The sequence below is a fragment of the Mustelus asterias genome, chromosome 17 (genome assembly GCF_964213995.1).
Source record: "Mustelus asterias chromosome 17, sMusAst1.hap1.1, whole genome shotgun sequence".
NCBI lineage: Eukaryota > Metazoa > Chordata > Chondrichthyes > Carcharhiniformes > Triakidae > Mustelus > Mustelus asterias.
In genome coordinates, this window is record NC_135817.1 from 7,189,972 (window position 1) to 7,208,794 (window position 18,823).

The 18,823-nt window shown below is 39.5% G+C and overlaps 1 protein-coding gene across 1 annotated transcript in view; it reads left to right on the forward strand.

Annotated features, from left to right (window-relative positions):
- htr2aa (5-hydroxytryptamine (serotonin) receptor 2A, genome duplicate a) overlaps positions 1-18,823 on the forward strand; it is a 403,646-nt gene that overhangs the window by 306,095 nt on the left and 78,728 nt on the right. Inside the window, exon 3 of the mRNA XM_078231947.1 lies at positions 13,868-14,988. Coding sequence (XP_078088073.1) covers positions 14,610-14,988 — 379 coding nt within the window. The 5' untranslated portion in view covers positions 13,868-14,609. The remainder of the gene's footprint in view (positions 1-13,867; positions 14,989-18,823) is intronic.

Genomic DNA, 18,823 nt, shown 5'->3' on the forward strand with positions numbered 1-18,823 from the left:
AAAAACTCTATTTATCTAGCCTATGGAATACAGTTTAAATAGCCATCTGGGATATGACATTTCTGCTGAAAAAACGCTGTTCATTTTAGCCTTTAAAAGTGGCGAAATCTTATCTTCCTTTCTGTATCAATACCAAAAACTGTTCATTCTAACGTCACTCCAATCCCAATCATTGAAAACTGTAAGGCTGAGACTCTATTTTGCAAAGGATCTAGTTGTTATTAAGTGCCCCTAATCTATAATTATGTTACTTCAAGCATGTCTTGTACAGGATGACTGCAGGAATGGTATGAGATTTATCACAGCAAGATGTAAGACAGCAATAACAACTTCCAGTTTTGGCCCCAAGTCTCTAATCATTGTGATGGCATTATACCTACAATACATAAGATGGTGATTGCACTTTCAGACTTGGCTTCATTTTAAAAATGATCTTCTTGCTTTTACTTTCCTAGCCATGTGTTTGCGCAGTTGGTCATTATCTCTTCTTAACTCTTCACTAGTTTTGAATGCCACAATTGGGATTGGATTCAGATTTGGAGGGTTTTCCGAATTGAAGATTGACTTTCAAATTAGGTTGGTTAGGTTGATTGGCTATGCTAAAAAATTGCCCCTTAGTGTCCTGAGATGCATAGGTTAGAGGGATTAGTGGGTAAAATATGTAGGGATATGGGGGTAGGGCCTGGGTGGGATTGTGGTCGGTGCAGACTCGATGGGCCGAATGGCCTCTTTCTGTACTGTATGATTTCTATGATTTCTATTTCTAAATGATATGTTACAATAATGTAAAAGGCCACACTTGATAGTTAAATTCTTTCAAAAATATAATCCTAAGGATGTGAATGTCACTGATAAAGTGACTGTGTGGTTTGGCACAACCGATGGCTTGCTGTATTACACAGTAAGAAGTTTAACAGCACCAGGTTAAAGTCCAACAGGTTTATTTGCCACACAAGCTTTTGGAGCTCCAAGCCCCTTCTTCAGGTGAGTGGGAATTCTGTTCACAAACAGGGCATATAAAGACACAGACTCAATTTACATGAATAATGGTTGGAATGCGAATACATTACAGCTAATCAAGTCATAGAAATCATAGAATCATAGAAACCCTACAGTGCAGAAGGAGGCCATTCGGCCCATCGAGTCTGCACCGACCACAATCCCACCCAGGCCCTACCCCCACATATTTACCCGCTAATCCCTCTAACCTACACATCTCAGGGGCAATTTTTTTTTTTAACCTGGCCAATTAACCTAACCCGCACATCTTTGGACTGTGGGAGGAAACCGGAGCACCCGGAGGAAACCCACGCAAACACGAGGAGAATGTGCAAACTCCACACAGACAGTGACCCAAGCCGGGAATCGAACTCGGGACCCTGGAGCTGTGAAGCAGCAGTGCTAACCACTGTGCTACCGTTAAGATACAAACAACGTGAGTGGAGAGAGCATCAAGACAGGCTAAAAAGATGTGTATTGTCTCCAGACAAGACAGCCAGTGAAACTCTGCAGGTCCAGGCAGGCTGTGGGGGTTACAAATAGTGTGACATGAACCCAATATCCCGGTTGAGGCTGTCCTCGTGTGTGCGGAACTTGGCTATCAGTTTCTGCTCATCTTTCAGCTTCGTCGTCCAGTACTTCCCCGGAGCGGAGAAGCTACGGCATCTCCTCCGGAGCCTTCAACATGTCATTGATGAAGACAAACATCTCGCCAAGGCCATCCCCACACCCCCACTTCTTGCCTTCAAACAACCGCACAACCTCAAACAGACCATTGTCCGCAGCAAACTACCCAGCCTTCAGGAGAACAGTGACCACGACACCACACAACCCTGCCACAGCAACCTCTGCAAGACGTGCCGGATCATCGACACAGATGCCATCATCTCACGTGAGAACGCCATCCACCAGTACACGGTACATACTCTTGCAACTCGGCCAACATTGTCTACCTGATACGCTGCAGGAAAGGATGTCCCGAGGCATGGTACATTGGGGAAACTATGCAGACGCTGCGACAATGGATGAATGAACACCGCTCGACAATCACCAGGCAAGACTGTTCTCTTCCTGTTGGGGAGCACTTCAGCGGTCACAGGCATTCGGCCTCTGATATTCGGGTAAGCGTTCTCCAAGGCGGCCTTCACGACACACGACAGCGCAGAGTCGCTGAGCAGAAACTGATAGCCAAGTTCCGCACACACGAGGACGGCCACAACCAGGATATTGGGTTCATGTCACACTATTTGTAACCCCCACAGCCTGCCTGGACCTGCAGAGTTTCACTGGCTGTCTTGTCTGGAGACAATATACATCTTTTTACCCTGTCTTGATGCTCTCTCCACTCATGTTGTTTGTATCTTAAAGACTTGATTAGCTGTAAGTATTCGCATTCCAACCATTATTCATGTAAATTGAGTCTGTGTCTTTATATGCCCTGTTTGTGAACAGAATTCCCACTCACCTGAAGAGGGGGCTTGGAGGTCCGAAAGCTTGTGTGGCTTTTGCTATCAAATAAACCTGTTGGACTTTAACCTGGTGTTGTTAAACTTCTTACTGTGTTTACCCCAGTCCAATGCCGGCATCTCCACATCATTGCTGTATTACAACAGACAACAGTTTAGCGTCACTTAAGAGTCATCATTGAATCTGGGACAAGGATTCACCAAAACTAATACAAGCAAAATAACAATAAAGAAGAAAATAATGGCATTGTGGATCCCAGAACTACATGGCCTTTATTTTAGGTTTTTAAAGGAAGTAGGTGAGAACATTACAGCTGCTCTAACTATAATTTTCCAGCGTTCCCTCAAGGAACTGTTCCTTTATATTTGTAAATTGTGCCTACCACTCCACTATTTGAGAAAGGTGAGGGACAAAAACCAGGGAATTACAGACCAGTTAGCTGAACATCCATTTCAGGAAATTGCTAGTCTACAATTAAAGATAGAATTAGGGCTAGGGTTGACAATTTTCAGCTGTTCACAGAGAGCAAGTGTGGATTTTTTATAACGAGTAAATCATTCCTGATGAATCTAATAGAAACTTTTGAAGGGTCACTAAAGTAGTGGTCAGGGATATGGATATTATTTATATAGACTTCCAGAAGACATTTGATAAAGTCCCTCATAAGAGAATCTCAGCTAAAGTTAAAGGTAATGGATATGAAAGAAAATTATTGACCTGGTTAACACATTAGCCAAATGGCCAGTGACAGAGAATAGGGATAGTGGGAAGGTACTCTAATTGAATTGTGGCTAGTGGTGTCCTACAAGGATCTGTGTTGACGTCAACTATTTACTATATTTATTAACAACTTAAATGATGGGATAGAAAACCACATATCTAATTTTGCCGATGACACAAAAGTAGGCAAAATGTAAGCATTGCGGGGAAGCAGAAAATTACTGAGAGCTGTCGACAAATGAAGTGAATGGGCAAGTGTAGCAAATGGATTTCAATTTAGGCAAATGAGAATAAAGGAATAAATTGAAAAGGAATTAACTATATTTGTATGCCCCAGAGTTTAGAAGATTAAGGGGTGATTTGAATAAAGTTTTGGAAATATTAAGGGAACAGATAGTGTGGATAATAAGAAGCTATTTCCACTGGTTGTCCAGTTTAAGACTGGAACCATAATCTAAAAAATAAAGGCAGACCTTTCAGAAGTGAAATTAGGAAACACTTCTATGCTTTTGCAATTGATGTTAGACCGATTGTTAATTTTAAATCTGAAATTAATAAATATTAAAGAATATGGGGTTAGATCACAGGTCAGCCATGATTTAAGTGAATGGTACAGAAAAGGCTTGAGAGTCTAAATGGCCTATCCCTGAGACCATGAAGTCACACATAGATTCCCTCCAGCTGAGCACACTAGAATATTTGTCAAATACAATACTTGGGCTACACATGGAAATCAAGGTATAATACACACAGAATCAGCCACTGCCTCCCACAACGCTTTCCTTGTACTGTCACTAAACTATCACAACACTGTATCACAACTCACCCGGCCAACTCATGCTAGCAGTGTCACATCTGCAGCCTCCACAAAGTAGGTACCATTTAGCAATAAAACCCTGCACACACCATCCCACCCCACAAATATCTTTACATGCAAATTACAAGCCTTCGTTTGACAGCCTCACAGCTTTATTAAAAGAAGAAAGTTTATTGTTTAACATTTGTGTCTTTGCTGCTTAATTTGCTAACACTGTATAAAATAATCTTTTAAACAGCATGTAAACTGTGCGTACGTATGCCTGAATCTAAGGTTTGCATTCAGGTTTGGACACCAAGGGGGTGGATTTTCAGCCCATATTCACCATCAGAGAGAAAGGCAGCACAGGCAGGAAATCCGGAGAGATCGCATTTCACGATTTTTCCCACCCATCGCTGTTGATGTCACAAAGTTCATGTCCACAAAAGGTGGACATCTCATTTAAATGGATTTTCATTCATTTAAATATTACTAACAGCCTCCCCCCTCCCCACTAAGTATTCATAGCTTGCTGATTTGACGTCACGTCAGCGAAGTTCACAATAGGTTTGGCCAAAAAGAGAAACAGTTGAGGGGATGCCTCTGGGGGCATGGAGGTAAGTATAGCCCCTGGGAAGAGAAGGACATACCTAGGCTGATTGGGCCCCAGAGATTCATTGGTATGGTAAACCAAATCAGAAATTGCTGCCCAACCTGTGCCCTGGTTCTGTCGCCAGGCACAGGTTGGCACTGCAAGTGTCATTTATGTATGGTGGGGAGGAGTTTATTTTTTGTTCTGATAGGGGTGCCCTTTAAAGATGGTGCCTGATCTCAGTGGAGTGGGTCTTGCTGGCCCCGCCCTACCAGAGTGTCAGCATAGTCTAAGAGGCAGAAGATCTGGAGAGAAAACTGGTCTGTGTAACTAGAATGCTTCACGCCAGTTTTCAGTCTGACACTATGAAAAATTCAGGTCTGATTCCCCCCAAAACCTCAGGAAAGATTGGCCTTGAATGGGGTGCTGTGCAGAGTCACTAGATACTTGGGCTTAAAGGGTTCAAAGGTGAGGGCAGCTTTCATAAATCTGGCCTGTATTTCCTTGATTTAGCCGGTTATTTTGAGATCTGATCAGATCTGATCAAGGTGTAAAAATTAGACACCAGTTCACTAAGATTGAAACAAATCAAATAATCCCTTTGGAGAAATTCAGTGCAAGAGGACATAATCTGAGCAGATTATGGACTGCATTTATGTAAATGAGTAGATCATGGACTATGTTTTTGTGCATGAGTAGGTCATAGATTATATTGATAAACAGGAGATAATGGACTGTAGTTATGGATCTGGTCAATCCTGCAATGTGATCATGTATACAGTAGTTCATGGACTGTGTTTGTGTATATGAGTTGATCATGGACTATGTTCATGTATACACCAGAGCATGGACTGTGGTTATGTATGTGAGTTAATCATGGGTTGTGTTTATGCATATGGGTAGGTCATGGTCTATTATATGTTAATGAATAGATTGTCAGCTGTGTTTATGTATATGTGTATACATCATGATCCGTAGTTATGTATATGAGCAGATCATGGAATGTATTTATGCTTATGAATAGATAATAGATTGTGTTTATGCTTTTTTGATTTTTGATTTGATTTATTATTGTCACATCTATTAGCATACAATGTAAAGTATTGTTTCTTGCGCACTATACAAAGCATACCATTCATAGAGAAGGAAAGGAGTATAGAATGTAGTGTTACAGTCATAGCTCGGGTGTAGAGAAAGATCAACTTAATGCAAAGTAGATCCATTCAAAAGTCTGATGAGGGAAGAAGCTTTTCTTGAGTCGGTTGGTACATGTCCTCAGACTTTTGTATCTTTTTCCCGATGGAAGAAGGTGGAAAAGAGTATGTCCTGGGTGTGTGGGGTCCTTAATTATGCTGGCTGCTTTTCCGAGACAGTGGGAAGTGTAGACAGTGTCAATGAATGGGAGGTTGGTTTGAGCGATGGACTAGATCTAGATGGACTATATTTGGAGTAGACTGTGCAAATGTATATGAGCAGGTCATTGGCTGTGGTTTTGTATATATAGGATCATGGAGTATGTTTATGTATTTAAGTAGCTCATGGTCTATGGTTATGTTCATGAGTAGATAATGGTCTGTGTTTATGTAGATCATGAACTGTGGTTATGTATGTGAGTGGCTAATGGAATGTGTTTATGTATATGAGTAGATCATGGACTATGTTTGTTTATATAGTTGATCATGAACTCTGGGTGTGTATATTGTAAATCATGGACTATAGTTATGTTTATGAGTAGATCATGGATTGCATTTATGTAGATGAGTTGATCATAGACTGTGGTTATGTGTAAAGTAGACCATAGACTGTGTTTATGTGTATAGTTGATCATGGACTGTGGGTATGTGTATAGTAGACCATGTATTGTTATAATGATTATGAGTTGATAATGACCTGTGTTTATGTATATGAGTAGATAGTGGACTGTGGTTTTGTATATGAGTAGGCTGTGGATTATGGTTATGTATATGAATTAATCATGGACAGTGTTTATGTTTATAAATAGATCATGGACAAGGTTTATGAGTATGTAGTGATCATGGACTGTGTTTAAATATATTAATAGATCATGGACTATGGTTGAGTTGGTTGGTACGTGTCCTCAGACTCTTGTATCTTTTTCCCGACGGAAGAAGGTGGAAGAGAGAATGTTCTGGGTGCGTGTGGTCCTTAATTATGCTGGCTGCTTTTCCGAGACAACGGAAAGTGTAGACAGTGTCAATGAATGGGAGGCATATGAGTAGGTTATGAATTGTGATGATGTAAATAAGTTAATCATGGCCTTTTTATGCTTAGGAATAGATCATGGAATGTGTTTATGTATATGAGCAGATCATAGACTGTGTGTCAGTATGTCAGTAGATCATGGACTGTGGTTACGTATATGAGTATATTATGGATTGAGTATTTAAATATGAATACGTCCTGGATGGTGTTTATGTATATGAATTGATCATGGACGGTGCTTATATATATATGAGTTAGTCATGGACTGTGATTATGTATACAAATAGATCATGGACTGTAATTATGTATGAGTTACTCATGGGCTATGGTTAAGCTTATGAGTTTAGTGTGGACTGCTTTATGTTTATACCAGTCCACGGACTGTATTTATGCATATGGGTAGATCATGGATTGTGTTTATGTATTTGTGTAGATCATGGACTGTGTTTATGCTTCAAGGTTGTTCATGGACTGTGTTTATGTATATGTGTAGATCATGAGCTGTGTTAATACTTTTGAGTAGATCATGGACTGTGTTTATGATTGTGAATATATAATGGACTGTGCCTATGCTTCAGATCATGGACTGCGGTTATGTATTTATGTCAATCATAGACTGTGTTTTTGTATATGAGTAGATGAGGGACTGTGTTTATGTAAATGAGTCGATGATGGACTGTGGTTATGATCATGGATGGTGGTTACTTATATGAATTAATCATGGCCTTGTTTATGCTTATGAGTAGAGCATGGACTCTGGTTCTACCAGATCATGTACTGTGATGATGTATACAAGTTGATATTGACTATGTTTATTTTTCTGAGTAGATATTGGACTGTATTTCTGTACATGAGTTCATCATTGGCTGTGTTAATGCTCATGAGTAGATCCTGAACTGTGTTTATGTATATAAGTGGATGATGGACTGTGGTTATGTATACAGTAGAGCACGCACTGTGGTTATGCTTATGAGTTGATGATAGACTGTGTTTATGTGTATAGTAGATCATGGTCTGATTTTGGAAGAGTAGATCATGGAGTATGTATGTGTGTGAGTATATGTAGTTATGTGTATTGTAGATCATGAACTGTGTTCTTGTATAACAGTAGATCATGGACTGTGTTTATGTATATGAGTTGATCATAGTTGGTGGTTAGGCATATGAGTAAATCATGGCCTGTGTTCATGTTTATAAATAGATCATGGCCTGTGGTTACGTATATGAGCAGGTCTTGGACTGTGCTTTTGGATATGAGTAGATCATAGACTGATTTTCTGTAATTGAGTAGATTATGGACTGTGGTTCCACTTATGAGTGGACCATGAACCCAGTTTATGCTTTGAAATAGATAATGGTCTGTATTTATGTATGTAGAAGATCTTGGACTGTCGGAATGTATATGAGTTAATCATGGATTCTGTTTATGTAGATGAGTAGGTTATGGACTGTGGTTATGTATATGAGTAAATCATGCACTGTGTTTATGCATATGAGTAAATCATGGATTGTTTTTACATATATATAGATCATGGACTTCGTTAGGTATATGTGTAGATCACAGACTGTGGTTATGTATATGAGTGGATCATGGGCTGTAGTTATGTATATGAATCAATCATGTTCTGTGTTTATTCTTCAGGGTAGATCATGGACTGTGTTTTGAAAATAAGTAGATCATGAACTATGTTTATGTGTTTGACTAGATCATGTACTGTGGTTACGTATAGTCGATTATAGACTGGGTTTATGGTTGAGTAGATCATAGACTATGGATATGTATGAGTAGAGCATGGTCTGTGATTATGCATACCTCCCAAATCATGGACTCTTTTATATATATATATATATATATATATATATATATAAATATATTATATATATGTGTAGATCATGGATTTTGTTTTCATATATGAGTAGATGGTGGACTGTTACTATGTATATAATCATATCAAGGATGGCTTATATGTATATGAGTAGATCATGGGCTATAGCTATGTATATAAGTAGATCAATGAATCTGGTCTGTATAAAAGTAGATCTTGCACTGAGTTTATGTGTGAGAGTAAATTATGGTCTCAGGTTTTGTATATATTAGAGCATGCCTGTGGTTATTTATGAGTAGATCATGAACTGTGTTCATGCTTATGAGTAGATTATAGACTGCATTTATCAATGTAAGTAGATTATGGATGATGTTTCAGCTTATGAATCGATTATGAACTGTGATTATATTTTTAGTAGATCATGGACAGTGGTTATGTATATGTGTAGATCATGGTCTTTGTTTATGCTTCGGAGTAGAGTGATAGAGGTTTACAGCATGGAAACAGGCCCTTCGGCCCAACTTGACCACATTGCCCTTTTTTTAAACCCCTAAGCTAGTCCCAATTGCTTGCATTTGGCCCATATCCCTCTATACCCATCTTACCCATGTAACTGTCTAAACGCTTTTTAAAAGACAAAATTGTACCTGCCTCTACTACTACCTCTGGCAGCTTGTTCCAGATACTCACCACCCTCTGTGTGAAAAAATTGCACCTCTGGACCCTTTTGTATCTCTCCCCTCTCACCTTAAACTTACGCCCTCTAGTTTTAGACGCCCCTACCTTTGGGAAAAGATATTGACTATCTAGTTGATCTATGTCCCTCATTATTTTATAGACCTCTATAAGATCACCCCTCAGCCTCCTACGCTCCAGAGAAAAAAGTCCCAGTCTATCCAGCCTCTTCTTATAACTCAAACCATCAAGTACCGGTAGCATCCTAGTAAATCTTTTCTGCATTCTTTCTAATTTAATAATATCCTTTCTATAATAGGGTGACCAGAACTGTATACAGTATTCCAAGTATGGCCTTACCAATGTCTTGTACAACTTCAACAAGACCTCCCAACTCCTGTATTCAATATTCTGACCAAGCATGCTTAATGCCTTCTTCACCACTCTGTCCACCTGTAACTCCACTTTCAATGAGCTATGAACCTGTACCCCTAGATCTCTTTGTTCTGTAACTCTCCCCAATGCCCTACGATAAACTGAGTAAGTCCTGCCCTGGTTCAATCTACCAAAATGCATCACCTCACATTTATCTAAATTAAACTCCATCTGCCATTCGTCAGCCCACTGGCCCAATTGATCGAGATCCCGTTGTAATCCGAGATAACCTTCTTCCCTATCCACTATGGTGTCATCTGCAAACTTACTAACCATGCCTCCTATATTCTCATCCAAATCATTAATATAAATGACAAATAACAGTGGACTCAGCACCGATCCCTGAGGCACATCGCTGGTCACAGGCCTCCAGTTTGAAAAACAACCTTTTACAACCACCCTGTTCTGTCATCAAGCCAATTTTGTATCCATTTAGCTACCTCACCCTGGATCCCGTGAGATTTAACCTTGTGCAACAACCTACCATGCGATACCTTGTCAAAGGTCTTGTTAAAGTCCATGTAGACAACATCAACTGCACTTCCCTCATCTACCTTCTTGGTTTCCCCTTCATAAAACCCCTTCAAAAAACTCAAAGTAGGTCATGAACTGTATTCCTTTTTGTGAGTAGTGTGTGTGTTTATGTTAATGAGCGGATCATGAACTGTGCTTATATACATGAGTAGATCATGGGCTGTGTTTATGTATTACAGTAGATCACAGTCTGTGGTTATATATGTGAGTAGATCATGGATTGCATTCCTTTACATGAATAGATCATGGAATGCGCATATGTATGTCATTAGATCATGGATTTTGGCTTTGTTTTTAATACATCGTGGATTGTTGTTATGTGTATGAGTAGATCATGGACTGTGTTTATGTATATGAGTAGATCATGGACGGTGGTTTTTTATATGAGCTCATTGTGGACTGTTCGTGTATTAGAGTACTTTATGCTCTGTGGTTTTACATATATATTTGATTTGATTTATTATTGTCACATGTATTAGTATACAGCGAAAAATATTGTTTCTTGCGTCTATACATACAAAGCATACCGTACATAGAGAACGAAAGGTAGGGTGTAGAGAAAGATCAACTTAATACGTGGTAGGTCCATTCAAAAGTTTGATGGCAGTAGGGAAGAAGCTGTTCTTGAATCAGTTGGTACGTGTCCTCAAACTTTTGTACCTTTTTCCCGACGGAAGAAGGGAAGAGTGAATGTGTGGGGTATGTGGGGTCCTTGATTATGCTGGCTGTTTTTCCAAGGCAGCAGGAAATGTAGACAGAGTCAATGGATGGGAGGCTGGTTTGTGTGATGGCCCTTCACGACCCTTTGCAGTTTCTTGTGGTCCTGGACAGAGCAGGAGCCATACCAAGTTGTGATACAACCAGAAAGAATGCTTTCTATGGTGCATCAGTAAAGGTTGGTGAGAGTCATATATATGAGATCATGGAGTGTATTCCTTTATAGTAGTTCGTGGACTTTGTTTATGCTTATGAGTAGAGCATGAGTAGTGCATTTATGTGCATGAGCAAATCATGGACTATAAGTTTGTATATAGTAGATCATGAACTGTGGTTACACATGTAATTAGATCATGGATTATGTTTATGCTTCTGAGTAGATCATGAACTGTGGTTTGATATGTCTAATAATCATGGACTTTTGTTGTGCGTGAGCAGATCATGCATGGACTCTTTATGCTTATAAGTATATCATGGATGATGTTTATCAGTATGAATAAATAATGGATTGTGTTAATACATAAGAGTACATCATGTGGTTTTGCATATGAGTAGATCATGAATTGTGTTTATGAATTTGAGTAAAAGGTGTTTATGCTTAGAAGCAATCATGGGCTGTGGTCATGTATACAAGTTAATCATGGACTGTGGTCATGTACGTGTGTAGATCATGCATTGTAGTTATGTATATGAATAGATCATGCATTGTAGTTATGTATATGAATAGATCATGGATTGTAGATATGTATATGAGTAGATCATGGATTGTAGATATGTATATGAGTAGATCATGCATTGTAGTTATTTATATGAATAGATCATGCATTGTAGTTATGTATATGAGTAGATCATGGATTGTAGATATGTATATGAGTAGATCATGCATTGTAGTTATGTATATGAGTAGATCATGGACTTTGTTTATGCTTTGGAGTAGATCATGGATTTTAATGATTTAATTGAATGGATCAGGAACTGCTTTTATGTGTATGAGTAGCTCATGGAATGTATTTAAGTATACGAGCAGATCATGGACTGTTGGTATGTGTAAGAGTAAGTTGTGAACTGTGTTCATGTATTAGAGCAGCTCATGCTCTGTGGTTTTATGTATCTGAGTAGATCATGAAATGTGTTTGTGTATATGATTAGATCATGGTATTTGCTTTTTATAGTACATGAATATGAGTAGATCATGGACTGTGTTTATGAATATGAGTAGATCATGGTCTGTGTTTTTGGATATGAGTGGAACATGAACTGTAGTTATGTCTATGAATAGAACATAGTCTATGTTAGTTTATATGAGTCAATCATGGACTGTGGTTATGTATATGAGTACATCAAGGACTGTGTTTATGTTTATGAGTAGATTTTAGACTGTATTTCTCTTCATCAGTTAATCATGGACTGTATTTATGAATATGAGTTCATCATGAACTGTGGTCATGCTCATGGATAGATCATGAGCTGTGTTTATGTATATAAGTAGATCATGGATTGTGAATGCGTATTTCTGTCGATCAAGCACTGTGGTTGTGTATGCAGTTGATCGTGAACTCTATTTATATAAATGAGTTGGTCCTGTGCTGTGGTTATGCATATCAGTAAATCATGGATTCTGTTTATGCTTATAAATAGTTCATGGACTATATACGTATGTAAGTATATCATGGACTATCTTTTTTTATATGGTTAGATCAAGGACTGTGGTTATGTATAGAGTAGAACATTGGCTGTGTTTTTGTGTATGAGTCGATCATGGACTTGTGTTTATGCATATTATCGATCACGGACTGTGTTTATGCTTGTGACTAGATCACAGACTGCGTTTACGTATTTGAGTTCATCATGGACTGTGGTAATGCTTTATTTACTTTTATGAGTCGATCATGGACTGTATTTATAGATATTTGTATATATGTCTATATGAATAGGTCATGGGCTGTAATTTTGTATATGGTTAGATCATGAGCTTTGTTTATATATATAATGTTTATGTATATGAGTAGATTTTTCACTATGTTTATGTCCATGAGTTAATCAGGTACTCTATTTGTGAACTTAGGTAGATCGTAGATGTGTTTATATATGTGTCTGAGTAGATCTTGAACTATATTAATGCGTATGAGTAGACAATTGGACTGTGGTTATCTGTATGGGTAGATCTTGGACAGTATTGATGCACTATCAATCAAGCAAAGACTAGTTTGTATGCAAGAACAAATAGGCTTTTATTCGCAAAAGACTTGGAGCACACCCATGCTGCTGAACTGGTTATAGACTGAGGCAGGGGGGTTGGGAGCAGTTACCTTTATACCTGGACCAGGGGGGGAGGAGTCTCAGGCAGAGCCGGTCGGGGCATGCCCAGGCATGTCACACACACACACACACACGCAGGCAATAAGCTAACAGTGGTTTACCACATTTATGTGCATGCGTTAATCATGAACTGCACTTACTGGGCAGATCATAAACTGTTTATATATGAGAGTAAATCATGGATTGTTTATAAGCATGCATAAGTCACGAATAGTGTGAAACTACATGCATGTATGTGAGTCCTTAACTTGTTCCTCGACTATGATTTAATTTTACAAATTAATCCAAATAGGCTAAACTTGGATACATTTGTATTAAGCAGCCCCATTGCTCCCTTCCATCAGTTGTACAGTCAATTATCTTTCTAACATGAATGTAGATGTTAAGTCAAAGTATTCATTGTGGAGTTTGTATGATAATTACAAACTGAGTGATAATATTATCTTCCAGACATTAAATGAAGTGTTCTGTGTGGAAATTAATCTTTTTGATTAATGTGCATGAGTGTAATGACATCATCTCAGGTAGTTAAAAGCATTGCTCATATCCTATTTATCCTTTCAGTGTCTGACGGAGGAACACTGCAGACGGGTGCTGGTAGAAAAGCTAATGAAAGTGCTTTGCTGGAAGTCCCATACTTAGTGGTACAGCCCACCCACACTGAGCAGTCATTGCTGATTCCCTGCCAATGGGAGGTGAGAACAACTGACAGAAAGACAGCGAGCAAATGCACTGGAGGATGAATGAAAATACACAGACCACAGACTGATCTTCCTAACTGACAAACAAGCACATCCATTCTGCAAGCCTTACTGCTGGGAAACTATCCGTCTGAAGCCAGAGGGAAATAATCTTAGCTTTCGAAGGTGTAACATCAGCAGCTTTTTTTAATGAAGAATGAATAACAAGTCTGAGGTTAAGGACTGCTTTTACATGTGTCGTTTCAATCTGGGATAAAGACTATTTTCCTTTGACCACGATGGAAACAACCTCATTTTTAAAAGAGAACTGTCTTTGGAAGAAGTTACTGAAAGGAACCAGCAATGAACACACACCAATGTGAATCATTGGGATGGTTCAGCTGTTGCAGTTTCGATCTGGAGTATGTGTTTTCTAGGAATGGGAATGGGACCAGAGTGAATGTGGTCTTTTAATGCTGTTCGAGAGAGACGAGGTGATTGAAAGCTTTCGGTACTTCTGTTCATGGCATTGGGTGCCAGGACCCATGTTCCTTATAACTACGATGGCGACACATTTCAAACGTGATCGATTTTGCTGATGTGTCACGAAAGCTGAGGTTCAGAGAATGAGTTCTTTAACTGAAGTAGGGAACTCTCTCAATTTGACCACGTACTCCTCTGCAGCTTTGTTGCTGAATCTCAGTGCATTCAGCAACAGAACCCCGACAGGATTCGCAAACAGATCTGTCTCTTGTAACCTTACCCTCGCCCCAGAAGCCTTACTGAACGAAGCCTGTGGTGACAGAAAGGGGAAAAACTGGCCAGCTCTGCTTATTATCGTTATAATAATCTTAACAATTGGTGGAAACATTCTTGTTATCATGGCAGTGTCACTGGAGAAAAAACTGCAGAATGCCACCAACTACTTCCTAATGTCTCTGGCAATAGCAGACATGCTGGTTGGGATCCTTGTTATGCCGGTTTCACTGATCACTGTTCTGTATGGTAAGTAAGTTCAGCATTTTTCTTAGACAATAAAAAAATGTTAACTCCTAACGTGTTTCTTTTACAAAATCCACTCTCCGTTTCCCCCTACCCTCTGTTGTGTGCAAAGCGAGTGAATTACTGCTGAGTAAAGCAAATGTAGTCCTGGCAATTATGTGGATGAACTGATTAGAATGGTGTTCTGATTTGACATGAGTAGCCAGCTCAGCTTTAAAACGCTACCCACTATCTTTTTTAAATGTTAGATTTTGTTGCCTGCAGAGAAGTGCAGAATGTGCAGGTGCTTTTAGGTCACATATTTCCTGAATATTTTCCTGATTCCCTCACCCTGCGGTATAAATTACTCCCTCTTCCTATGCCTTTTAGCTTTGACAAAGGATCATCTGGACTCGAAACGTCAGCTCTTTTCTCTCCTTACAGATGCTGCCAGACCTACTGAGATTTTCCAGCATTTTCTCTTTTGGTTTCAGATTCCAACATCCGCAGTAATTTGCTTTTATCAAGTACTTTATGCTGTTCTTTGTGAAATCAAAATAGAAATGCAGATCTCAACAGATGAGTCATTGGCTTTTTACAGATTTTATATAAAGTTGCTTTGGCCAAATCTGAACAGTCTTCTGCTTGCGTACTACAAAAAAAAGCACAAGGTGAACATATGACGTATTGAATATGGCACATAAAGCCCATGTTTAGTTGAAAACTCAGAGTGTCTAGCAGTACCTGTTAGTCTCCTAGTGCCACTGGGGTAGGTATTTTCAATGTTATCCAAGCCATATGATAGGACACACAGCAATATTATCCTAACATTGTGCAATTTGACCACCGGGTTTTCCCAAATTGCTGAAAATACTTTCTGAAACCTTTATCATTCTTCATCCTTTCTTTGCAACAACTGAAAAGTTTAATGGGAAAAATCAGGATTTAAATAAAATTTAGGAAAACATATAGGGCTCACAATAACATAATTAAATTTATCAATTGATTTGCCTTTGCGTTTTTCAATGCCTCACTTGAAGTTTCATTTGAACTCTTCAACTTCTCCCAACAGCTTGGGCTTAGAGCTCGAATCATGGGGTTTGGAATTGGATGAGTTGGAAATCGGGCAGAGAGATCGCAATACAGAATTAACCTGCACTTGGTTGTGCTAATTACAGGCCAGTCATTTTTTCCTCAGTGGTGGGAAAGATTTAAGAAACAATAATTTAGGACAAAATTACTGATCATTTGGACAAATCTGGATTCATTAAGAAAAGCCAATGTGATTTGTTAAAGACAAACTTATCACAGGGTTTTTGTACAGAACGTTGCTTGGAGCTCATCCTTTTCAAGGTGGAAGCTGAGGTGATCTCCATGAAAGCACCTGTGAACCTGACTGTGATGAAGACCTGATGGCCATTGGTGTTCAATATTTTTGTGCCCAACACTGGGGGAGATGGTGGCGTAGTGTTAATGTCACTGGTTGATATTCCAAGCTAATGCTCTGGGGGCATGGGTTCAAATCCCACCAGGGCAGCTGGTGGAATTTGAATTCAATTAATTAATCAGTAATAGTCACTGTGACAACTCTCATCTATTGTTGTGGAAAAGTCCATCTAGTCCATTAATGTCCTTTAGGGAAGGAAATCTGCCATCCTTTCCCAGTTTAACCTACATGTGACTCCAGGCCCAAAGTAATGTGGTTGACTCTTAACTGCCTTGTGAAATGGCCCAGCAAGCCATTGAGTTCAAGGGCAATTAGAGATAGGCAACAAAAGCTGGCCTTGCTAGTAACACCCACATCCCATGAAATAATAAATTAAATTAACATCTTAATTTTGAAATTCTCATCCATGTTTTCAAATCATTTAATGGCGTCATCCCTTCCTATCTCTCGATCCTCCTCCAGGCCTTCAATGGATTTATGCAGTCCTCCAATTTTGACCTCTCACGCTTCCCCGGTTACAAATTGTTCTGCAATTGGTGGCTGTGCCTTCAGCTGCCAAGGCCCTAAACTCTGGAATTCCCTCCTTTCACTTTCCCAACTTTCTACTTCTCTCTCCTCCAAGATGCTGCTTAAAACCAGTCTCCATCTTCTGCCGCAATAACTCCTTTTGTAGCTTGGAGTCAAATTTTGTTTCTTGATGCTCCCTTAGAGCACTTTGGGAGGTTATATTACATTCAAGGCACTATATAAATGCCATTTGATATTATTGTTGATCATTGGCAAATCTTGAAAGTGAAATGCTTTAATATGGTTTTTTCTTTGTTAATTTTTGCAGATATGTTTATGTATAGAATCATATTGTAAGTGCTCACAAAAGCAGATTAATTTTAAATGTTGGCACAAAGAGTTGGCACAATGTTGGCATAGAGTAAAAGGTGAATTTTAATCGCCCAAACTGATGGGGTCGGAGCACATGTAATGCTTAACATATCTGAGACAAGCCCCAACCCCATACTGCCAGAATCAATGGAGGTGGACAAGGGGTGGGGTGTGAGCAACGCGTTGTCAACCAGTTTTCAGAAGGTGGGCTGACAGTTTAAATATTTAATGAGATTTTCAGCCTCTTCTTGAACCAGCTTTCAAGTTTAAAAGTGGCCAGCAAGGTTTTCCAGGCCTATTGGAAACTGCAGAGCTGAAGGGAGGTGAGGACTTCTTCATGGAGAAGGTAAGTACAGTGCTACTTGCGGGTTAGGGGGAAGAAATGCTTCGCCCCACAGCCTCCCAAATTCCTTCTCATCAGAAGTCCAGCTCTTGATGCCCCTACTAGGATCGGGGATCAGTCCTACCAGCTCCTGCAACCTGCAATGGAGCCCCCATGTCCGACTGGAAGCCAGGCCTGTCAATCAGGCAGACTTTCGGAGGGAGAACCTGTTGAAGCCAAAGGATGCTCACCATGGAGTTAAAACTTATCTGCATGGATTTTCAGGTTTCCCATCCAAAGCTCTACCCCTCACAACAAGCCTCCCTGCACTTAGTAAGCTAGCATTGTTAATATCCCAGCCTAGGTTTCACATGTAGTACTTACACCGCAGTAACAGCCCAACAGGTCTGTACCAGTGTTTATGCTCCACACGAGCCTTCACCTAATCCTCATAATTCAATCAATCAGCTATCCTTCTGTTCCTTTCTCTCTCATGTGTTTATTTAGCTTCCCTTTAATTGTATCTATGCCTGTTGCTCAACTACACCAGGTGGTTCTAAGTTCCACATTTTAACCACTCTTTGGATAAAGATGTTTCTCCTGAATTCCCTATTTGATTAATTAGTGAGTACCTTCACAGAAAAACAGAATCACAGAGTTGTTACAGTGCAGAAGAAGGCTATTCAACCCATTGTGCCTTCTGCAGTTCTCCAGACAAGCCATTCTCCTGTCTTCTCCCTGTAACCCTGAACATTCTTCCTTTACAGATCATAGTCTAAGTTCCTCTTGAATGCCTCGATTGAACCTGCCTCCACAACACTGTCAGACAATGCAATCCAGACCTTAACCCCTCACTGCATAAAATTGTTTTTCCTCATTCCATATTTGCTTCTTTTGCCAATTACTTTAAATCTGTGCCCTCTCATTCTAGAACCTTTAATGATTGGGATTTCCCCCTATCCACTTGGTCCCTCATGATTTAGAACACCCCTATCAAATCTCCTCTCAATCTTCTTCACTCCAAGGAAAACAGTCCCAATTTCTCTAATCAATCTTCATAACTGAAGTTCCTCATCCCTGGAACCATTCCCATAAATCTTTTCTGCCTTTTCTCTAATGCCTCCATATCCTTCCTAAAGTGTGGCATCCAGAACTAGATGCAATATTCCAGCTGAGGCTGAACTAGTGCCTTACACCAGTTCAACATCTGA